Source organism: Cygnus olor, chromosome 18, assembly GCF_009769625.2.
Source record: "Cygnus olor isolate bCygOlo1 chromosome 18, bCygOlo1.pri.v2, whole genome shotgun sequence".
NCBI lineage: Eukaryota > Metazoa > Chordata > Aves > Anseriformes > Anatidae > Cygnus > Cygnus olor.
In genome coordinates, this window is record NC_049186.1 from 11,576,679 (window position 1) to 11,600,406 (window position 23,728).

At 59.1% G+C, this 23,728-nt stretch overlaps 1 protein-coding gene across 2 annotated transcripts in view; it reads right to left on the reverse strand.

Annotated features, from left to right (window-relative positions):
* SLC39A11 (solute carrier family 39 member 11) overlaps positions 1-23,728 on the reverse strand; it is an 87,865-nt gene that overhangs the window by 17,057 nt on the left and 47,080 nt on the right. For both annotated transcript variants that reach the window (XM_040530930.1, XM_040530929.1), the window contains 2 exons: positions 19,828-20,001; positions 4,204-4,273 (listed from right to left, as the gene is read on the reverse strand). In XM_040530930.1, the coding sequence (XP_040386864.1) occupies positions 4,204-4,273; positions 19,828-20,001 (244 nt within the window). The remainder of the gene's footprint in view (positions 1-4,203; positions 4,274-19,827; positions 20,002-23,728) is intronic.

The window sequence follows — 23,728 nt, forward strand, 5'->3', positions numbered from 1 at the left end:
GGGAGCGGGATGGTGAAGGGACACGGTGCAGGCTATGACAGCAGAGTGGGCACACTTCTTCCTGAGCTCCCCTCCCTGCCAGCTCCAGCCATTTCTGCCTGCGAACCCCCACGGGACTGGGCTGAGGATCCCCCCAGCATCCGTCGGCTTAAAGAAATAAACGATGGCCACTAAAGCAGGTGGTTTTGTCCTCTAAACGCCACGGGCTTGGAGTGGGGGGGACCACCCTGGCTGCACCCTGCACCACGGTGCCAGTGGATGGAGACGCCAGGAGCGCGGCCAGCACCGGGGAGCAGCCCCGGCCCCCTGACCGTGACCCTGACACCTGGCACGGCGCTGCCGGCCGGCACAGCCCCGCGTCCCGCAGTGTGCCCGCAGGGACGCGTGGATTTGGCCCATTTTGCCCTCGGTGGCTCCAGCCCCATCTGGTTCCTTTTAAATCAGCCGCACGAGGTGGGGAGGTTTGGTCTGTTGTTATTTTTTTTTCCCCTCCCTGCTTCATGCAAAGAGAAGGGGGTGTGGCGGGGGGGGTAACGGAGCTTTTTTAAGCCCCGGCTGCCCTCCTCTTTACCTTCCTGCCTGGAGGGCAGCCAGGAGCAGCTCGCTCCTCCCTGCGCACATCTGGAGGGGACGGGTCGGGTCCCCATGCCCAGGGCTCGCCGCGCTCCCCGGCTGCCCACACCGGGCACGGCTCCTCCTGCACGGACCCTGCTTTGTCCCGAGAGGCCGTGTCCAGCCCTGGGACCGTCCACAGCGTGCTTATAACCGCAGGGAACGGGGCAGACCAGCCCTGCCAGCACAGCCTGGGGCTGCTCCGCAAGGCTCAGAGGGACGGGACACGGAGCGACCCGACGCGTGCTGAGGACCAAAACGGGTCCTGGCCCTGCAGCACCTGGAGGCTCCTTCACCCTGCACTTCCGACATCCCCACGCCAGTACCACTGAAAATCTGCCCGGTCCTGGCAGGCCAGCAGCGCTCAGATGTTTCTTCAGGCACCTTACACCCTAACAGCAGCTTAACATGCTCTGATAAAAGCCCTCGGCGTGCCGCCGGTGGGGACGCAGCGGGGACAGGCAACCTCTGCCCGACCAAAGGAGCGCAGATTCTCGCACACTGATACAAAAAAAAGGGGCTCTGCTGCGGAGATGCCCGGGATTCCTGCACGCCCCTTGTTCTGCAGCCCCCTTGCAAGCAGCCGAGCCCAACGAGCGGAGCAGGAACGGGCTGCGCACGCCCGGGGGCAGCAGAGCAGCGCGGAGCCGCGGCACCGGGATGCTCCCAAGCCCCCCGAGGAGCTGCGGGGCGTGCAGGAGCCCCGGGGGCCAGATCCTGCAGGGACGGGGCAGGATCCCGCAGGAGCCCGGTGTGGGATGAGGTGGGTGGCCGAGGCAGGGACCCTGCTTTACCAGCCGCAGCAGCTCCGTGCACGCCGCTGCTCCCACGCAGATCTTGCTCGAGATGCCCAAGAGCCCAGCGGAGCAGCCCAGCACCTAACGCCTGGTGTTCTTCCCGCTGTGCTTTGCAGAACGGCTGGCACTCTCCCCTTTTTCATAATTCCCTCTCTGCAAACACGCTTCTTAAACACAAAGCTTACAGCTCTGGAAACAGCCCTTCGGGACGCCGCAGGGACGTACGTCCCCCGAGCCCTATGGCGAGCTGGAGTGAGCCCAGGCTCCCCACGAGGTCTCGCCCCGCTGGGAGAAACGCTACCAGTCAGCATCCACGCGGTGCCGGCAGAGCTTCCCGAAGCCAGCCAGCATCTCTCCATCCAGCGAGGAAAGTCCTCTGGTAGCACGGGAAGCCACGGCGGGCCCTGGGAACATCCACCCGCCACTGCGTCCCCAGGCGCTTGCATCCTGGCGGGCTCCGAACGCGTCAGAGCCTTCAAAAACACTCTCGCACGATCCAAGGTTGGAACTAATGAACCTTCCTGAAAGGCAGCTCACATCAGCTGCAGCTCAGCGCGGCAGTAACGCAGTTACTCAGTCACGGCCGGGGGGAAGAAACGACGGCAGAAGGGAGGAGGGAAACTGAGTCATGCATCCATCTCGGTACGACGCTATTTTTAAAGTAATGGACGCGAGGGAGATCGTAGCTGTCACGTCCCCGAAGCGCTGGGGCTGACCTGGGGCAATTTCCTCTTCAAACGTGTCAGAAGATTTCCCTCTGTTTCTCACATCAGAGGTGGAATCGCGTCGGGTTTGAGCTGGTTTTTAAGCCCGTGTAACGCAGCTGGGCCATCTCACCAGGTTTCCAAGCCGCGATCCCACGCGCTTGGTGCTCGCACTGAAGTCCTGGAACGACTCGAGTGCCGGGCAGACAGGGGCAAAGCTGGGCTGGGGCAGGCGATGCAGCCCAGAGCTGCTCTGCTCTCCTGCAGTTCTGGGGTGCTTACGCCCCCGGCACATCTCTCGTGGCTCCAAGGACCCTGGGGCTTTGTCCCCTTTTGTCCCAGGCACCACCGGGACCCCACACTGCTCCCTCCTCCAAGAGCCTGCGACAAGAGAAATCTTTATTCCTGGATATTCGCAAGTAGCTTCCCGGAGGAGAAGCCACACGAAGCGGCTTTTGTTCTGCCCACAGCTGACAGTGACAGACAGATTGATGGCAACCAAGTTATTCTGTCTCCTTTCGCAGCTGACAAAATTCGCGCTGGTATTTTCCTGGTACAGACCCCACCTTTCATCTGACATGATTAATGCCGTTGTAAATACAGAGAAAGAGCCAGCTGCTTCTGCCTTCTGAGCTTTCACCGAGCAGCTGATAAAAAGCGTCCTTTTGTTCGAGCATCTCTGGAGTCTCTGCAGACTTTCTGAGCAGCCTTTTATTGCAAAAAAGGTTAGAAGAAACGCGGTTGCTGGGGCTGGCGTATCGTGCCTTGCTCAGCGCCGATCTGGATGCTCCCTGCTGCAATCAAAGCGCCTGGGGCAGCGCGGCGAGCGCCAGCCCCTGCCCTCGGTGGGGTCCCCCCATCCGCAGCGGAGGTGCCACGGGCATCGCCCACATGCTCTCTTTGCTCGTGTCCCTTCCAGGCTCTGCCTCTTTGCTTGGTCAATGTGAACGCGGCAGGGGATGGTGGCAGCCCGGGGGGGGGGATGTGAGGCTCCCCACGCAGCCCTGGGGCCCCTCGGGTCCCACCTGGCAGCACCGAGGCGGCTGACGCTGGCACCCAACTGTGCTTCCATCCACCTGCCAGAGGGGCTGGGAGGGGTATTGCACAGGCTGAACACACCACATCCCCCCCCACTGAATACATTATAATGCGGGTCTAGGAAACAAAGGGCAAGCGTGGAACAAGCCTCAGACATAAAATTCAAAGAGAAAAACGAAAGCGTTTGGTGAGAGCGCACTGAGCGCTGTGCGCACCTCCCTGCCCCTGGATTGCGAGGCCAGCAGCCGCGGGCAGCCCCCGGGTGGCACAGGGTGACGCACGCTGCCCCTGCCTCACTCCTCCCAGTGAACCGAGCTCAGCAAGAGAAGCGACGCTCTGAAACACCACGGTCCTGTCCCGGGCGTTTCTGTGTCCCTGTGACCGGTCCCGGGCACGAGCCCAGCTCCTGCAGCCCCCGGCACCAGCCCAGGTCCCTGCTGCGGGTGCAGACAGCAGCCCCCAGCCACGGCAGGCAAACGCAGCAGCCCCTCAGCACCCCCAAACTCACGGAGAGGCACCCGCAGGAGGGTGCTGCGTCCAAGCCACGGGGTGCCAGCAGCAGTTCCAGAGCCAAGCAGCTCCTGTGGCTCCGCTTCTCACCAGGCGTCCTCATTTCTCCCTTTCCTGCACCACCACCGCTCGTTCTTGCTCGCTATCACCTTTAAACTCTCACTGCTGGCCCTAAGGCACTTGCCCGGCAAACGTTTCACTGCACCCTTGTGCCGGTTCAGCCCCCAGAACCAGACAGAACGGAGCTGACACAAGCTGCCTCCTTTCCATCCCTTTCCCCAGCACCGTTTATCTGCCCAGCGATGCAGAAACAAAACCATTTCACAAACCAGGCATCACTGACAGAAGGGTTTTTCCCCATCTGAGACAAGCACAGCAGCTACAAAAATTCAGCTGCAATGGGAACTCTTCCTGCCCCCTCTGCCCCCACGTGTACTTCAGTCGATGCATCGGCAGCAGTGTTGGACAGGGGACAACCTCCCGGGGACGAAGACGAGCACAAAACCTCCAACACACGGAGCAGGAGCAGCGCTGTGCCTTACCTGGCGCTTTGGAAGGTGGCAGACGCTGATTTTCCAACAGCCCCGAATCCAACTCCCACGGCCAGACCCTCTGAAACGGGAAGGAGAAAAACACCGAGGTCAGATCCCGCAGCAGCCCCGAGGCCGTCCCTCCTCCTGCCCTCAAACGGAGCTCGAAGCAGCGCAGCCAGGGGAGCAGAGCCCTGGGGCAGCTCATCACCCCTCTCATTTTAACCCAAGTTCTTTGCAGATCCTATTTCTGTTCCCACTGCAGCTCACACACCGCAGCAAGGGGTGCCACAGAACCGTGGGCAGGGCAGCACCGTGATGGGAAGCTCTGGGCACGCAGATTTGCTGCCTGTTGGGAAAGCGCTGCCACTGCCACGGGACCTGCACGCGCTCCCACTGCGAACCCGACACAGCGCAGCGGTCTCCTGGGGGGCTACCACACAGGAGAGACCTCTGTACTTACATGGGACGGGAAAAGGCCCCAATCCCCAGCAGCTAAAATGCTGTTTTGATAAGGGGTGTAGCGGTGCAAAACACCCCCGTAAAGATTGAGGCTGGGCAAAGCCCTCCGCAGAGCCACGCACGACGCGGTGCCGTGGAAGAGCCTTGCAGGAGAGAAAAAACTTCTCCTTACAGCCCTGGGGGCCACGCTCCGCCGGGACCAGGCTCCCAGCAAGAGATTTGTGTGTCCTGTGCCGCAATTTGGGCACGACGCCTTTACAGACAGTCCCAAAAGCAGGAAGAAACCCAATCTCTGCAAGACATCAAGGCCAGTCCCAAAGAAAAGAGCCAGAGGTGGAACCAGGTCACGGGGCAGGGCAAGTCCTGCACGTCCTCCCCGCTCCCTCCCTGCCCTTTCTCCTCACCCTCTGAAACTTTTTCTGACCCTCCTGCTGCTGGAACAGCTCCCTCGTACCTTCCAGGTACCTTCCACCTCCTTTGAAGGAGGCGTCAAACCGCTGCCACTTTTGCCTTTGTTGGCAGTTCACGCTTTGCTTCTGCAGCTTTCCTGGCATCGCTCCCCTCCAAGTCAGGCCACGGGGGGAACCATTCCAGGAACAAAAGCAAACCTGTTTGCGTGGCTGGAGGCTGGAGAGGGTTTGCCAGCCTTCAAGGAGGCGATTGCCCGCTCCGACAGCCACGCAGGGGGCAGCAGGGACTGCTCAGAGGCACATTCAGACAGGCTGAAAAGTCCCACGGTGGGTGCCTGCGCGCTCGAGGATGAGGTCTCAGAGGAACAGGCCCGTGGAACGTTTGTGGTCTTCTGAATTTCCAGTTGCCTTGGAAACACCCCACGAAAGGCAGCGCCAACTCTCGTTATCAGCATTTGCATCCTCTGCTCCAGGCGTAGAAGTCGGAGCACGCCACGAGCCCCCGGAGCCCTGATCCGAGCTTCGTGCCAAGGCTTAGGACGGAGACAGGGAACACGGCCCCAAGAACCAACCCCGCGTGCGGGTCCCTAACCCCTGAGCGTCCCTCAAACACCACAGCCGGATGGTAACTCCGCCAATAAAACAGTCAGAGCAGCCCAGGCACGCGGTGGTGCCAGGGAAGATCGTGTGCTCGTGCAAAGTGCTCGTGCAAAGTGCTCGTGCAAAGCACAGATGCAAAGTGCTTGTGCAAAGCGCTCGTGTTCCCCGCCAGCACCCTCCTGGAGGATGCACGAGCAGCCCCAGAGCCACGGGCAGGCTGCGAGTGCCAGGAGCTTTGCACCTGCAGCTGGTGATGGCTTTGCACGCTCGGCGTTCACGCAGCGCGCAAGCATTAAGGGAGGGGATAGGGGAAGAGCTTTTTCGAGACATTTAATGGCTGCGGTGAGGACACAATGAAGCGCTGCACAAAGGAGGCTGGCACCGCTCCTCCACAACATTTCTTTTGAAGTGAGACTTGCCCAGAGAGCAAAATTCAAAGGACGAGAGCGCCGATTTGTGTAAATAACGAGAAGAGCTTAGACGGAGCGGAAAAACCACAGCGATTTTCCCTGCTGTACGGCGAACCTCACGGAATAAGCAGCTCAGCAGCACAATTAATGGAAGTACAAATCACGTATATGTGGAAACAAATTACGGGCAATGAAAATCAACAGATGGTGCGTGGGGAGCCGCCTATTCGGAAAGGGAGAAGCAGCGATGGTGGGAGCTGCAGCACGGTCGGGAAAGGTGACAGAGCAGCGTCGGGTCCTGGGCTCGCCCAGCTCCCGCTTCCCAGGAGAGGGGCGAGAGCTGGGGCGGCACAAATACACCCAGGAATCAGCAAGGGGATGGTGGCCCCGGGCCGGCACAAGCCCCAGACGCAGCACCAGCCAGGCTACGGTGAAGAAATTAACTGCACCACCCCAGCCAGAGGCAGCACAAAGGGGAGCTCAGCAGCTCCGCGCGGTTACGGATCCAGCAGGGAGCCCGCACGTGGCGTGGGCGCTGCCGAGGCTCGGGAAGCCTCCGTTGGTACCCAGCAGGTGCCCCGGGACCCACGCTGCAGCCGTTTGCTTCAGATACGTCACCGCGCAGAGCCTGCCAGGATCACACCCAGACTCGGCTGCTTCGGAACCACGGGTCCGGCCTCTCCCAGACGAGACGTCAAAGCCGAAGCCTTGCAGAGCACGGGGGAAGCCGCCGGGAGGCTCGCTGCCAGCCTGCCCACGCTCGGAGCTCGCAGCAAGCTCAGCCCCCCGGCTGCAGCCCCCCTCTCGGGCGTTCCGCACGTACCCAACTTACAAACAGCCCGAGCGGCTTCCTCGGGGTGGTAAAGGCACAAAAAGGGAGTTAATGCTTCTGTGTCGACCAGCACGTGGTGGTCGTGCGAGCGGCCGGGGGGGACATCGGGGCGCTGATGTGGCTGGGGGGGAGCCTTCTCGTTACCTGCCGGGGATTCAGACCCGAGCCCTGGTTCGGGGCATCATCAGGCTTTAAATATTACCTGTCCGACCGCCGAGGCAGAGTTCCCAAAGGAAAAAGATCCCAGACAATCCTCATCGACTGAGGGACGTGATGGGCCACTGCTCCCCGCGGGGCGAGACAGAAGCCCCACGGCGTGGGGTGTCCCAGGGTGGAGGCAGGCGCGCAGAGCCCACAGGGGACCTCTCCGTGCCACAGAGGGATTTGCAGAGGCTTCCAGGGCCCGAAGCTGTTGTCACCCCTCTTGCACCCATCAGACGGGGACACGCAGGGGCTGCAGGACCGCGGTGAACAGGCCCCAGGCTGCGGCGCGAGCTCAGCATCGCTTCGTGGGGTTGCAGAAAGCAGAAACAAAATTCTGACCCATCCCAGCCCCCGTCAGGAAAATGCTCCTATTTCAGCTAAACGAGGGGATTTTGCCTCTCTTGGACTCCCTTGGCTTTACAATTCAAGACGCTTTAACCTGATAAGGCGTTTCTCAGGGATCAGAGACTAATCCTGTGCTAACGGAAGGATCAGCACAAACCTCTCGGTTTGCGGCGCTCATTGCACAAACACGTTTTCATCTCCGCTCGTTACCCTCTGCTCATTCTCCCACAGCCGACCTCACCCCCCCAAAAAAAACCCCTTCAACACCTCCAGCAGCAAAGCCCAAAGCACTAACTGTGCTGAGGAGCACTACAGGGCCTCCTGCTGCTTCTCCGGCTTGACTTCTGCCCCGGCACCGAGCAGCATCCCTCCTGTGCTCTCCTCCCGCTCTCCAGGGTCAGTTTCCCCCAGGGAAAGAAGCCGCAGCTCTGCCGTGGGTTGTGTGGCCGTGCAGAGCCCCCAGCCCTCATCCTAGGAGGAAAAAGCCACGGCAGCTTTAAAGTTCAAAGGATTAGCTTGAAAGCGGGATGGCTTACTGCATCCGTCAGACCTCTCCCTTATCACCCGTCGCACAAGCCCGGGTGAGCTCATCAAGCTGAAAGAACCGGGTGAAATGAAACCGACCGCTGTTTGAAATCCTATTCACTGCAGCTTACGAGGCGGGAGCGGGATCACGGCTCCCTCCGAGCGGGACCTGGACCTCTCCTCGCTGCTCCCCGGAGGAGCCCCGCAGCGCCACAGGAGCGCAGTGCCAACCCAGGGACACCTCGGGAGCTCGCTCAGCTCCTGCCGTTTCCAGCTTCGTTTCCAAGCGTGAAATGAGCTTCGCAGCACCGCGGGAAGCCACGCGTAATCCCCAGGGGAAGGCCTGCTCACAAAGAGCAACCCAAAAGCAAAAGCCCTCCAGATCCCCCAGAAACCCAAACTACTAAATAGCGAGCAGCGCTCACAGAGCCTTCATAAATTACAGTATATAGCAAATTAACCCCAGTTATTGTTACTCTTACATGCCTTAAAGAGCAGAAAAATGAGCATAGGCTGGAGATAGGGAACAATATCCTATTGCAGTGTTAAAAAAAACAAAAAAACTCCAGCAGACTGAAGGACATTCCTGGTTCACCTTTGTCTCCCGGAGGGCACCGGCCGAGGGACAGAAGGGGACGGGGCAGGAGATGGTTTGCACGAAGCTAAACCTGAGCTTTGCGACTGCTCCAGCCCCCAGCCCGCTGCTGCTCGGGACGGGAGCTGCTCCTCTGCGAGGTCTCTGCAGGACCAAGCAAAACGCCCCTGGAAGCGCCGCCCGGGGCGACAAACGCTCCCTGAAAGACTGAAATTTCCTTCTTGTTCACAAGGAAACACAGAGCACAGGCTGCGTGTTAACACCACCGCCTTTTCCACTCGTCGTTTTATTACTAGCACGGCAAGCACCTGTTTTCTGCTCGTTCCTCCCCGTGCCTTCCGCTCCCCGAGGGGATGCGCTCGGCACGGCGCCTTCCGAAAAACGCACCTGCAGGAAACTGCCGGGGACGTAGCGCAGAAAACTGCCGGGGATGCAGCACGGCCCCCCCGGGGGAGGGAGCACGCAGGGGGCTGTGAGTGCTGTCAAACCTCTCCTCCTGCCGGGGCCGGTGAAGCAAATCCTCCTGGGTCAGCGGACGAACGCGCGTCCTTTCGGAAGGTGCCACGGATGCCGACACGTCGTCAATTATTCATCCCGGCCTTTGAAGAACTGGAAGCTCCTCGTGGAAAATTAATCTTGCTATAATGAGGTTTGTATTTCTAAGAGAGTTTAAGCATGTCCCTGTCTCCACTACTCAAACTCTCAGTTTTTCTCCCCAAGATCAAATTCCCGTTCCCACTAGAGAACATCTTTTTGCCATTACCGCAATAGAAAGTGCAGAGATTACCAGATTTCAGTGATTTTCGCACCTCCACGCGTTCCCCATCGTAAGAGTAGCGAGCAGGAGGTTAAAGCAGTTTTAGGAAGACTTTCTTCCTTTTTGAGCTCGAGCTTGAGAGCAGCAGATCTCCCTTTGCATTTGAGACACAAACCCTGCAGCTGCTCGGAGGCAGCCTTCCCTAGCCCCACGCACACACACAGTGCCTCAGAAGCCGTGTTTTTTCCCCCAAAGCCCCGGCTGTCACAGCGGGCACGTCTAGCACACACCCCAGGCTCCCGACGTGGCTGCCGGAGCGCTCTCGCCCCTGACCTTCTGCTCGATGCAGGCGCCGCAGCCCCGCTTTGCAGCGTGCCTCTCGGGCTGGGTTCTCACCCCCAGGGGCTGCTCGGATCCACCGATGGTTTTGCTGCACCAGGAGTTTGCTCGTGGCTGACAGCAGCCGCAGACGGCGTGGCCGAGCCACCTACGAGCTCGCCATGCACTCGATGGACGCTGAGGGAAACGAAGACCAGCTTGCCAACAAATTAAAATAAATAAACCAGCAAAAACACAGCGCATAGCACAGTGAGTCAGTGGCAAATTACTCAAACCACAGCCAGACGAACCCGTAACCACCTTCAAGTGCAGCAGGAAAATCCATGCGTGCAAAACATCCCTCCGTGCCCCGTGAGCACGGTGATGCTAAGGCATCCCGAAAGACCACAGCGCGGATCTCCAGCAGGAAATAAGAAAATCAGCATTGCAGCAGCCCGACTTGCAGCAAGATGGGATGCGCGCAGCCACCCTCCAACGCGGGAATGGACAGGGGAGGGTGAAATAAAAGGGGCATAAAAAGGGCGGTGTGGTGCAGAAGGGGATGGAGCCGGTCCTCAGCAGGAGAGCAGGATGCGGACATGGGGGAGCAGCTACTCAGTACCGACCCAGGAGCTGCTCAGCCTTCTTGGAAAGCTAATTATCCTCCTGCTCCTCTTCTGCTCTCGTTCACATCTTTGTGACACCTCCCAGCTGCGGGAGCAGGGACTACTGGCTTTGGCAAGCAGGGAGCCGGACCCCCCAGAAGCGAAGCCCCCCACGTTTTGCGTGAGGTGCAGGCACCGAGCTGCAAGAAGCTGAAACGCGCCCAGAGGGCTCGGTTCCACCGCGTCCATCGCACGGGACGAAGCCCAGCGGCGCGGCTTTGCCTCCAGGGACCGGTGGAGAGGTCTGATCCGAGCCGCACGTCGCTGGCAAGCAGCAGATGGATGGCAGGACCGAGCCTCCCATCACCTGGAAAAACAAACAGCCGAAATCCCCGCTGCTCAGGCGCTTAGCGCCAGGACTGACAAGGAAATAAAACCCGCTGCTGTGCGCAACGCCACGGAGCTACCCTTCATTAAAGGGGGTTTTAAGCTGCAATCCCATCCCAGCGCCTTATCTGGGGGATGCCAGGCAATTTCACAGGAGCTTTGCGTGAAAAAAGACTGCAGAATTGGGTCTTGCAGAGTGTAACTGCACCCACCCGTGTAGAACCGCTCAGGCTGAAGTGTTTGGTTTAAAGCAGAGGAACAAGAAGGGACCCACGAGGCTGAGCTCAGGGAAAACCTGGTGGGATGTGACACGGGACACCCAGGGGTGCCTGATGACAACAGATAAGGGAAAAAGCAGCCCGAGAGAATATCAAATAGGGTCATTAAATAGGGCAGAATTTGGGTAGGACGAGGTACTTCCCCTGTGCCACCTGCTGAATTACCCCACAGGAGCCAAACCATCCCGTTTTACTCCTCTTTCCTCCCCGCCTTCCCCAAAGCAGAACAACTCGGAACAAATCCTCATTGCAAACCATCGGGCAGCAACGGCTGAAAACGTGCTGCACGCAGCCCAGCGCTTACAAATGAGGGACCTCCTTTTAAAGAATTAACTGCCCAACGTCCTGAAGCTCCAGCACAAAAACGTGTCTCTGGATGAACGAACCTCCTTCCGAGCTAATTACCCAGAACTACCCGAAAAGCAGGGACCGACCACACACCCTGCCTGGCACCATCAACCCGAATCCATCACCGGTATTTAATGTTTCATTTGCTAGCACGCAAACGATTTCTCAGGCCACTGCTCACAGATATTTAATGCAACAGACCTGAAAGATCCGATGGGGATAAGAAAGAAAAAGAGCTTCCACATGCATATTTCTGCACATTTTCATCCCAGCTGGTGAAAGTACTGTATTTAATTGGCTTTTGTCACCTTTGTGGCTGTTACCTTTCACAAAACGCTGATCGTCAACTGAAAATGATGCCGCAGAGATAAACGTACATTATCATTCTCCGCTGGCTTTCCAGGTGTCTGCCTACAAATGAGTTTTTGAAATATGAGCCGCTGCCAGCGGGGCACCAGAGACCTGCGACTCGCTGCCACCCTGCCCACGCGCTCCCCATCCTGCAGGGCCGCAGCCCCCCTGATCCCCGCGGGGCGACGAGCTGCCTCGCAGGCTGCACATGAAGTCTTACCGACCGTGTCTGCGTAATACAGGGAATTCCAGGGAAGTCGGGCTCTTATCCGCACGCTGCTTCCCCAAGGCACTGTGCCGGTGGCACGTCACCACGCGGGGCACAGCAGGGCACCCCCGGCACCCTGCAGCCCCGCGCCTCCCCACGCTCCCCCCCCTGCAGAAGCGTAACGGCCCCGAGCAAGTGCTTCCCATTCATCGAGGTGCTTAATCCGTGCCAATGTCAAAGCACGTGCCGACGAAGCTGCAATTAGCGGCGGGTTAATGAAAGGTTCGAGCAACCTTTACCCGAGAGAGCTGTGCGGGATCACAGCTGAGTCACGGCCGCGAAATGCTGTGGGTGCCCCCGGCACGCGGCTCTCCCTGCACCGGGTCCTGCCTCTCCTCTGCTCCCCTCGGCAGAGCTGAGCTCCCCCGAGCTGCTGCAGGCGTAGAGCACGCACGAGGTGCCAACCATGCGCACGGGCACCTTCCCTCGGCCTCCCTTTCACCCCGTTCTCAGGAATTCGAGCTCCGAGCCAATACTCCCCCTACTCCGCCAATACTCCCCCTTCTCCTTTTTCTCGCTGCAAACAACGCCTCTCCACACAAAACCGAGGTGCTCCAAGAATAATCATCGAGAGGAACGCGAGCAGCACAAGTGGCACCGGGAGGCGGCCCGCGGCCGTTCAGAGGGAAGCGTGCACAGCGGCTCCCTCCCAGCCTCACGCTCTGCTGAAGCGCTGGGAGCGCCGCACGCGCGTTAAATTCAGCAACCGCAACACGTTCTCAGTGCCAACAGACCAACAAAAAGCCCTAACGCAAAACGAGTGTTGCAAACTCTGAATATATCTCAGAATTATTCATATAAACAACCGCATTTTCTGTCGGTTTAATAATTGAGCTGCGGTACCACACTCATTGCCCCAGCCTCCTCTCCAGAGGCTAGGTGCACGGGAGCTCCTGTCCCTGGAGAATGAATTCAATCAGGTTTGTTAATGACAAAGTAACCAGCCTGGAAATCCAACCGTCCCAGGGAACACCCCTCTGACGGCTCAGCACGCAGCCTCTGCACTGCTGCAGCTGCCCACAAACCCCTCTCTCCATACCCTCCTTTTTGGCCAAGGGCCACCTGTTTGCATCCTCGCACCCACCCAACGTCTGCGTGCGCCCCAACAGAAAACCCCGGCGCTGGTTTGGGTCTGACAAGCTCCAGGTGGAGTTTGCTGCCTTGGTTTAAAAAGCTGCAGCCCCCAGCACCCTACCTGGCACCCTCCTGCGGAGCACGTCGGACCCGGCCACCGCAGGTGAGGCAGCATCTCGTGGAGGGGACACCCGGGATGTGTCACGCCACCCTGGGGGGACACGGGGACAAACCTCACCGAGAAGCTGCCCGTGGCCGTGCTGCCGCTAAGCGGGATGACGGCGGCTCTGCCTGTGCTCGGGGACGAAGCTGCCATTCGCGGTGCTAGCGGCACAGCAGGCGCACAACCACCCAGCAGCCAAGTACCAGAACCGAAGGACACCGTCTGCTCCTCTTCCCCCAGACGGTCATAAAGCAGGAGACACATAAAAGGACGGGAAAAATGGCCCAAGCTGTGGGAAGCCATAAAGAAAAGAAAGCGCCCTGGGTCGAAGCGGGCAGCTCTCGCTCGCAGGGCTCTCCCCAGCCAAACCCCACCCTGCAGAGGGTGGCGGGAGGGTTTGGCACTGTCTGGCCCGCAGGCCTTCAGCCGCACCGTTCTCCTTCCCGGGTGAAGCTGCAAACAAGGACGTTTCAAATCATTCTGACGTTTACCAGGCCTTGGTGCAGACTTCCCTCCTACCCCGGTTTCCTCAGGACAAAACAAGGCGGCAGCGCTCGCTGCCAGCCCCTGCGCCTTCCTCGGGGACGGGCGATGATGACGCAGAGCAGAGCTCCAAAGCTGCGTCCCCTCCTCCGCCCTGGCTGCACCTTCCCTCGGTGCACTTACCTACAAGTTTTGGGGCTAAATCTCCCCTCCTGGGCAGGCAGGGAGAGAGGGACCCCAGGAACCACTGCCCAAGGGCTGCTGTCCGTTTGTCCGCATCCCCACGCACAGTCCCAGGTGGGGACCAACCTGGACACCGTCTCCTGGGGGTGCAAGGAGCGCCCCCCTGCCCAGTGCAGCTTCTTTGCAGGCTCATTTGTCCTTCTAGATGTCACCACCTAAAAGTTTTTCCATTTAAAATCTCTCCTCTCTCGCCAGTAGCGATGCCCCGCTGTGCCACTGAAATAATTCCTCCCTCCTCTGCTCGGTGCCTTCACATTTGTTCCATATTTAGCTCCCAGACTTCACTGCTCCTTACACTTCTGGGCTTGCTTTTTTCCTTCCATCAAATAATAATAAAAAAAAAAAAAGAAAGAAAAAAAAAAAAGAAATCCAGCCAGTTAATTGGTTTCTGGTACTGGGAAGTGGAGAAAAACCTTCAGGTGGCTCCACGTGAGGTTTGGGCACCGGGAGGGCGAGCAGGGGACGCTGTCACTGCGGGGGCTGCTCCCGCTGCCGCCTCCAATTTGCTTGCTCCCAGACACCTCTGCTCAACTTTGACACTTGAGGCAGGAACATTGCAGAAGTCGAATTAGGGAGCAAACGCGGAGCGAAGGGACTGCATGCAGAAAAGCGAGATGTTTTAGGGCACAAAGGACAGGGCTGGGGCAAAACTGACTCCTCTGGCTCCGCGCGCAGCTCCTGGGGAGGGACTGGGTCCCACCCCGCACGGTGCCCGCCTGCTGCTCTGGCCCCACGGCATCGCGAAAAAAAGAAAAAAGAAAGAAAGAAAAGAAAAAAGGAGATTCAGGCTGGGTTTCCTTGGCAACGTCACCCCGGCTGGAAGCATCCCCTTGTGCCTGCCGATGCCCATTTCCCAAACGTCGGAGCAAAGCAAGGCGGAGCACCGCTGCGTTTCCACCGCCCGGCAGAGCAAACGCCTGCGGCTCCCCCTTGCTGCCCACGCGTGCCCGCTGCAAACTTTCAGATGCCCGATGGAAAATGCCTCGGGCTGCAGCTGAAGCCACCAGGGGCCCCGTGCACCAGAGACCCCCGAACGACGTGGCTCCACGGAGCGCCCTGGGTGTGCGGACGGCTGCAGAACCTGGCTCGGTCCCGTCCATCTCCCCTTCAACGTCAGGGGCAGGCACGTGGGCTCCTGTGGCGTTTCCACGCTGAGGATCACTCCAACCCCACGCACCCAGGACATCCCTTTCTGCATGCCGCCACGGCCAGCTCAGAGCAGAGCTGTAGGAAGCCCAGGGGCAGCGCTGAGCCCCCGCTGTAGGACTGCATTTGCCAGATCCCCACCCCGCCGAGCGCTCAGCGAGTCCTCAGGAATCTGCAGGGCACGTGAAGGATGCATTTCCCTGCAGAGGAGCGAAGTGTGAACACCAGCACGTGCTTTTCTTAGCACCTGCTCACACAGCAGAGCTTCCTGGGGTCCCCGTGGAGGTGAAGAGCACAGCCAGCCGAAACGGCCACCCCAAAAACCTGCCAGCAGCCGCCGTGCCTCTGCGCGGTGCGGAGCAAAGCAGGGAGCCTTCTCCACACTCAAGGCCCCCCGAGCTCCGCCCTGCAGCCTTCCCTCCTCCCTTGATCGTGAGAGCACAGAGAAAAAGAGTTTAAACTCACACCTCGCTAATTGTTATTTGCGATACACCAGTAACATTTCAATTAATTTCGAGTCTTCAGCATAACAACCACCTAAGGTACAAAGACGAACCAGAATAAACAGGGCTTGATTAAATACATAATTAATGTTCCACTGAAGCTGGCATATATGAATATTAATTAGCAGCAATGTTCTGCAGTTTGGCATCTCTTGTCATTATCAATTTATCCTTTACACCGCCAGCCCCAGCTTTGGAACGGATTAGCAAACCTTTTGCTTGCCTGCAGAACCCAGCAAGTGCGAACGGAACGCAGGAGGCTGCTCCCGCCATTCAATTACCTCGCCCGCACATTAACTGGCTTCTAGCGTGTTTGCCTGAAATGAAAGACAGAGCACTGCCAAAAGTAAAATGCGTTCATCCCTAACTGGGGCTCGGAGTAAATAAAAACAGCGCTCTGCTGGCAATGGCAAGAGGGAGCGCGCCCAGCGGTCAGAGCTCAAGGCTGGGCACCAGCAGGCTCGGATCTGCTCCCCAGCCCTGCCCGATCCCCCTCCGGCACGCTGCTCACCACGACGGGCTCCGAAGCCCAGGCCCTGCCCGTGCTGAAGGAGAGCAGCTGATGCCCGGAGCTGGCGGCCAAGGCACAGGTCTCACGTCGTGGGCAAAGCCGTGGCCGCGGTGCTGGTGCTGAGCCGCCTCCGCGCCGTGCTGCAGCGGGCAGCAAAGCGTCCCGGGGCTCCCTGCGGCGCTGGGGAGCAGGGGGAAATGCAGGGGGGACCACAACAAATTGTTCAGAGCTTTGGTTTCCCAGCTAAACCCCGCAGGCCGATGCACATCGGTGCTACGAGGAACCACGTGCCTTGCTTTTAGCACCCCAGCAAAGTGTTGGTGCCTCCCCAGGGCCAGCCCTTGTCCCTGCGGGAATTTAAACCACAAACAGGGAGGTGGCAGGGCTCAGGCTCAGGGGTAAAACGCTGCGGGTTACAAGGGAGCAAGCCCCGGGTGACACAGACAGCGCAGGAGAGAAGGGCTCCGCCACGTCCTAGCGCTGCGGTTCCTATTTATGGTCTCTCCTCGCCCCCACAGCTCCCAGCCCCGAGGGGCACCGACCACCTCCCAGCCCGAACGTGGCCGGAGCAGAGCAGAGCTCCTGCAAGGCGAGCGTGGCCGCGAGCAGCCCCTTCCATCTGTGTCCTCCCCACTGCAGCGACCGGACCATCGCTCACCCCCGGGGATTTGCTCCGCAAAGAACAGGGAAGAGCAGAAAGCCCTGGGAGCGATGGAGCCCGCGGGGCAGGGAGGGAAAGGTGGCAGCGTGAGCCCGGCCGGGAGGCACCGAGCATCCCAAATTCTGGGCTTGCACGGAGCAGCTCAGCCCGCGCCCTCCCAGCTCCTCCTCCGGCACAGCCCGACACGTTAAGCACGGTGCCATTACGCCGCGGGAGCCCGCGCTAATTACCGTGTCAGCCTTCCTGCTGCTGAGGACGGTAATTGAGGTAGAGCATTACAGTGTTTCCAAACCCCGCGCCGCAGGCAGAGGCCTCAGCGGAGCCGGGGAGCGCCGCCGGGAGCTGGTGGCACCGGCAGCGCAGAACGGCACCGTGCTGGCAGAGGAAAAGGGCTTTAACGAGGGCCTGGCCCTGTCCCACAGGACCCCGCAGACCACCCAGAGGCCGAGACCAGCACCCGGTGTTTCACGCAAGGCAGCCCCGCTGTGCCTTGACCCCGCTGCGCCCCCAGCCCCGCCGCGCCAAGCCCCCCGCGGGACGCAGAGCAGCAGCGGGTGAAGGACTCGGCTCAGGACCCGGCGCTCACGCAGCTCCCCCGCACATTAACTTTTAATGCCGTGACCTTTAAGGTGCCAGAAAAATTCTGAGGCTCTGCGAGTGTCCGAGGGTGGCTCTGCGCTCCTGCTGGAGACGAAAGGTTAGAGCGGCGCCGCTGCAGCAGGCGGGGGCACGCTGCCGTTAGCTGCCTGCCGCGGGTGACACTTTTTGTTCGCTCCTCCTCAAAACTTGCTTCTTCCAGTGACAGCGAAAGGAATCCCCAGCCAACACAGCCCGAGGCGGCGCGACGCGCACGCAGCCCGGCTCCTCACCCCGGGCTGCCTGGCACTTCATTTGCAGGATGAAATCCAATTACCGCTCTCTCGGTGCGGGCGCTTCCCCCTTTTCTTGTGTTTGCGTGCGGATAATTTAAAGCTCCCGAATTGTCTTTGGCAGGTGCACAGCGGGGCTGTAACTCTGTAAAGAGCCTGGGCAGCACGCGGGCTAAATGCGAGAGGAGCAGGAGCAGCCAGAGGGCTTAGGGACAGGGACACAGCTCAGCACAGGGCTCCTCTGGGTGCTCAGCTCTGCTGCCGAGCCCCCAGCACGCAGCCCAAAGCGGAGGCAGCCCCTGGTGAGCTCCCCGGGCACCCATCCCATCCCTTCCAGCCTCACACCCGGCCCCACAACCTCACCGTGCCATGAAAAGGAGCAAGGAGCCGCTCTGCTCTGCTGCTTGCAGCCCTGCTGGGCACGGGAAGGGGTGAGCCCTGCTGTGGGCAGGGGCCGAGAGGCTGCCGCGCGTTTGCAGAAGGCTGAGGTTCTCCTCTGCCGTGCCCCTGCCTCCCCCGGCAATACACGGAGCTGAATTAAGGCAGCTGAGCTATCCACGCGTAATTATAAGAGGTTACTCCAAGCCTGGAGGTGTAGCCCTGCCCCCAGATCTGCCCGCAGCGATGGCCCTCTCCTCCTCCTCGCGGCACGAGGAGCTCCAGCACCCGCAGGACCAAGTCCCACTGCAGACCACAGCTCTGCCACCACCACGGGCTCGTCTCCCAGCTCCTGGCACCGCTGCCGGCACGGCTGGACTGCAGCTACTGACAGCTGGGGAAGGGACAAGGTATGAAAAGAGGAAAGCCGCGGTGCCGGTGCCGACAAGACCAGCAGCATTAACATGCAGAACAGCCCGCGTTGGCGACGCACCGAGATCACCCGCAACGTCCGGGCAGCGAAAGCCACGCGGGCAGCAGCACCAGAAGCTCCGGGAAGCGCTCACCGGCTGGAACGAAGCAATTATTGCCAAGAGACCAGCAAGGCACAGCAAGGCACAGCAAGGCTGGAAGGGACGGCGGCTCCTGAATGCTCAAGGAGAACGAACGCCCACGCGTATCCCAGCCCTACAGAGCAGGCAGCCTGCTTCGTCTTTGTTTTGATTCCTTGCTGTCACTCAGAGCTGGGGGTGCCCTTGCAGGGGGGGGAATGCAGAGCTGGGGCTGCAGAGCAGGAGCTGAGCCTTCCCACCACGGCTAGAGCAGGGGAGCTGAGCCACTGGTGGAATTTAAAGCCGACGCCCTGGCAGTGAGTAAAAGTCACTCTCGAAATCTAAAAGCACACGGCAACAGAAGGCAGCTTCCACCTTCCCTGCGCTGACGGAGAAGCCAGCCCTGTTCCCGAGCAGCTTGCGCTGCTAGCGAGAGCAGCCTCTCGGCCACCAAGCCACGCGTTCACGCCAGCTAGGAAACCACGGCTCTTCGGAAGGCCCTCGCCATTCTTCCCCAAGTTTACAGACCCAGGTTACAGGGAAAAGCCTCTTCCTATGCCCCCTTCCCCTTCAGGCTACAACCTGAGAGAGAGCTGAGAAAGGAGAAAGAAAGAAAGAGGGGGAAAAGTGGAAGGAGAGCAGGAGGGATGGGAGACAAACCCAGGAAAGCAAGCATTTGAACAGGCTGCCTCACATTGCTTTCGACATCACCAAGAACTGGAAATCGGCTGAATGTTCTCAGCTGTTATAAATTTATCTCATCTTGCATTGCTTTTTGTAGTCTCGAAGCCCAGCAGCCCGAGACTCCTGGCTCTGCAGTTTTCCACCCACTGGCGCACTCCGTCCCTTGAACAAGAAAGCCGCGACTGTGCGTGTTCCCGCAGAGAAGGAGTGCTTTAAAATGCATCTCTTGCTGGTACACAAACCAGAAGAGAAATAACAGACCAGAATTTTATTGTCTTTCGGTGTCATCTTTCTCAATATGCTCTCAGATTTACAATTCCTGCCCACACCAGGCTGGCAGTGGAGAGCGAGGCTGCAGATGTTCGGGACGCACCAGCAAGCCCGCAAATCCTTCCCGAAGCCCCTCCTCGCGCAGGGTTTCGCTGCCAAGGCCCTGCATCGCTCCAGCCCTGTGCAAATAGCACAGCTCGATGTGACAGATCTCGGCAAAAGGCACCCGAGGCACCCAGGTGCCATCTGTGAGGAGAAGGAGGAGGAGGAGGAGGAGGAGGAGGAGGAGGAGGGGGGAGGAAAGCAGGCAGCCCCGTGCCGTCCTCCCGGGGCGGCACCCGGCTCAGCGCCCTCCCTGGGAAGGGGCTGCGGGGGGGGACGGACGGACGGACAGCTGGGCCTCACCTGGGATGTTGTGGATGGTTATAGCGAGGATCATCAGCAGAATCCGCCTCCAGCTGCTGCTGCTGCCGCCCGTCGGGGCGCTGTCCTTGGGCACGGGGAACGGCGGGGGGCCATCGGGCAGGCTGGTCCCTGCGCCCTTCCTCCTCTGGTACGGCTCCCCGTTTTCACCTTTGTCTGAGGGTACACAAAGACAGAGCTGGGTCAGCCGAGAGGGTGGCAGATGGACGCCTCCTGCCTTCCCACCCGAAAGGAAAAAGCAAAAAGAAGGAAAAACACCCACCAAAGCAGGGCCGAAGGAGCGCGCGAGGTGTCCCCCCGCTCTGTGTCAGCTTAGGGCAGGGGGTTTCCCCCCGCGCAGACTGCAGAGCCCATGGGCCAGGGGACTTTGAGACGGAGCACAAATTTCTCCTCTTCCTACAGCCCCCCAGCATCGCCCCAAGGGCTCGCACCCACCTGCAAAACCAGCAGCCCCCATCTCACGGGGACAAGGACGATGGGGACGGAGCCGGCGGGCAGCAGCTGGGGGACCTGTGGTCAGAGCGCCCCCCTGCCCTGTTGCCCCCAGGCCAGCGCCTCCATTTCCTCCACGGACGAAGGAGAGCCCCATCACTTCGTTCCGATTTCACCCTGCCCGTGGAACGGGAGCACTGAGCCGCATCCGGGACTGTTTGTACCGCTACCGAAAGATTTGTCGCTGCTGTTCGCGGACACCTCACCACGGGCTTCCAGGCTGCCCCAGACCTCTGCTCCCAGCAGGACAATTACTATCAGCTCCGTTTCAACCAGGTATTTAAAATTGCCACTTAAATCCGAGCCCCAGCCAGGGCTAGGAAGGGAGGAAGAAGCCCTGGGCAGCACTGCAATGAAGCTCGCACAGAATGAAACCCTCACCGCTCACCTTCCGCTTGGAGAGGCAAAGGGAGCCGCAGAACGACGCGCACGAGTTCCTTAACCTCACTCAGCACAGCTACGGCTACGTATTAAAGAAGATTTGACACTTAGACGATATAATTCCCCCTCTGCGGGTTTATGTAATTCCCTTCCCCGAGTGCTCCCCTCCTGTCCCTTGACTCACCCACCCCAAGCCTCCTTTCGCGGACGCGGTGCAAGGAGCTGTCTGAGAGCGTTTTGACTGAGTGCCAACCGCTTCCCGCGCCTCTTCCAGGCAGGAGGACGCCCCGCTGTCACACCGCGCTGTGCAGAGCGTGCTTTGCAGTGCCCATTAAAACCTCAGCATCAAGTGCTCGTGCAAACTGGCACGCGGGGTCACCTTGGGAGAGCAGGGGTGGCGGCAGCAATTCGCGTCTCGCCATCTGAAACACAGAAACGGACGCTTGAAGGCGTTCCGAAGCGGTCCTCAAAACGCAGAAAACGAAACGGCAAACTTCAACCGACCGAGGGTTTATCACTTTTTTGGCGCTGAGGAAACGGGGCAAAGGCTGAAAAACCCTGGGTCACGGCAGCAGGAGCTGGCGTGGCTGCGCCGCGGCACAGCAGACCCCCAGCAAGGGGACAAGCAAGGCTAAAGCCACTTACAGATGAAATTTCCTTCTTCTGCCAGGCCCTGGGTACTCGCATAGCTCGGCACACGTCCCCCTGGACCCAAAAACAGCCTAATCCACAGCAGAGCCCCTGGGGTCAAGGACTTTGCAGGGGGGAGGCAGAATGCTTTGGGTGACGTTTGGAGAAGAGCGCTTACCAAAGTGCCACCCTTTGCAGGGTTTTCTCTGCACGGGAAGCAGAGGCAGGAGGAGGCAGCCAGCACAGGTCCGGGTGCCCAGAAGTGCTCTGTGCCCCCAAGCAGCACGCAAAGCCCCGAGCTGGGGCACAGCTGCCCGGTGCTGCTGACACAGCCGTCAAAACTGAGCCCTGCCAGCACGCAGAAATGATGTGCGCCATCACTTAAACCCCCAGTGCCTGGAGCTGGTGGTTTATGGGGCTTTCTGCTGCCTTTCCTTATCCCCGGATTTGATGGGTTCACCACTAAACCGAGCTGTCCCCAAGGACTCCCGCAGCAAGGCAGAGCAGGGGTACTGCTGGTGTTTAACCATCACGGCAAAGGCTTTCCAGTTCCCTCTTCCAGGCTTTGATCTCCGCTCCCTGGGTGAATTTGCACTGAGAAAAAAAAAGCAGGTTTTGCTGAACACGTGGCCAGGAGCACAACCTGACAGCCAAAAGCACCGGAGAGAAGTCAGCAAGAAAGCCAGAAATCAGCTCTGCTGGGCTTCGGTGGGCCGGGGGCCCCAGCGGCGAGCGCACGCAGCTTTGTCCTGCACCCCCACGGCCACAGGGGACCGAGAGCGTCGGGAACACAAAACCCAGGATGCTGCAGCTGTCCCCATGTCCACGGAGGAGCAGGGCAGGGAGCACATGGCCAGCACATGGCTCCTTGTGTAGCGTCCCCGGGAAGGTTTCAGCTATTCCTGCTCCGTTGACAATTCCCATCGAGTTTCTCTCTCTCACCATTATCGAGTTGCCAGAGGAGATTCATTTCACGGCTCTCGCTAAGGAAAGCCAAAGCCTGGGCCAGCTCCTTCGCTTACCACGAGCCTGCCGCCTGCTACGATACTAATTCATTCCCAGCACAGAGCTATTACTTGCACTAGGCTTTTTTCTTCCCCCACTTGGAAGCAGCCTGCGTGATATTATCGAACAAGGAAAAAAAAAGTTGATGAAAATTAGATTTTATACACGCACATTTGGAGTTAGCTGCAAAATGGGCGAGGACCCCAGCCCCTTCCCTCCAGCCAGCCTCAGGCAGCAGAGAAAGGCTCCGACCAAGCATCCGGCCCCTTCCTCGCACCAAAGTGTGACAAAATCACACCTGCAAAGGGAACGTGGCCCCAAAGGGCTCGGCAGAAGCCGTGGTACCCAACGGGGAGCAGCAGAAAAAAGGAGAGGTTTACGGGAAATAAACAGAGCAGACCCAGCTTTTGCAGGAGCAGCACAGGGGGCAGTTTGCATTCACCATCTGAGCAGCAAAATGACTTCATGCAAATTATCCGTGCATTAGCCCGGGAAAAGGCAGCAACGCCGCAATCAGGGAGACGACCTGAGCACAATTTTCCCTGCTGACGTGTAACAGCAGGACCACAGACTGCATACGGGAGAAACCGTGTTTTATTTCCCATTGCAGCAGGGAAAAAGGGCTAATTACAGTGGGCTGATGCTAAGGGCTCGGTGTCAGCTCTGCGCCCACGGGTCGGGGGGGCAGCGCTGGAGGGGAGGCAAAATACGGCACCCAAAGCACTCCCAGCTTGAAACACTGCAGCTTGGGCAGGCTGCGGGGAAGGGGAACAAAACAGCAATCATGGCTAAGCGTGGGCTTGGCTGGAAGTCAGGAAAGCCTCAGCAGCACACTGGAGTAGCGATAAGAGTGGACCAAGGGGGGGGTTTCAAAGAGACACAAAGCTGACACTATCAGATCGGGGTACTCGCAAGGAGGGCGCCAAGACAATTATATGGCAAATAATTATCTGTGCCACGTCCATTCTAAATCTTGTTCACAAAAACTCCTCTCTATATCCTACTCCATTTATCATTATTGAATTTCTTCGTAAAGCCACAGGGCAAAGATTCTGCCAGAAGTTTAATCACGTATGTGCAGCCTGCTGCATTTTTCATATCCTCCGCAGCCAGCACCGGAGAAAGATAAATGGCTTTGAGTACGGCTTAAACTGCTGGCAAAATACAAAATCCAACTGACTCCTTATCGACATGTGAAACGGATTTTTATTTTTGATTATTTAATGAAACCTGCTCGTATTAGCAGCGAGCTCAGCTTTGTTGCGCTTGCGAGCAGCGCACACCCAGCTGAACGCACGATTCGCTCGCCGCACTCAGAAATCTCTTTGCTGCGCTACTTCAGCTCCTGAATTAAAATCAAAGCCTACGGAGGCAA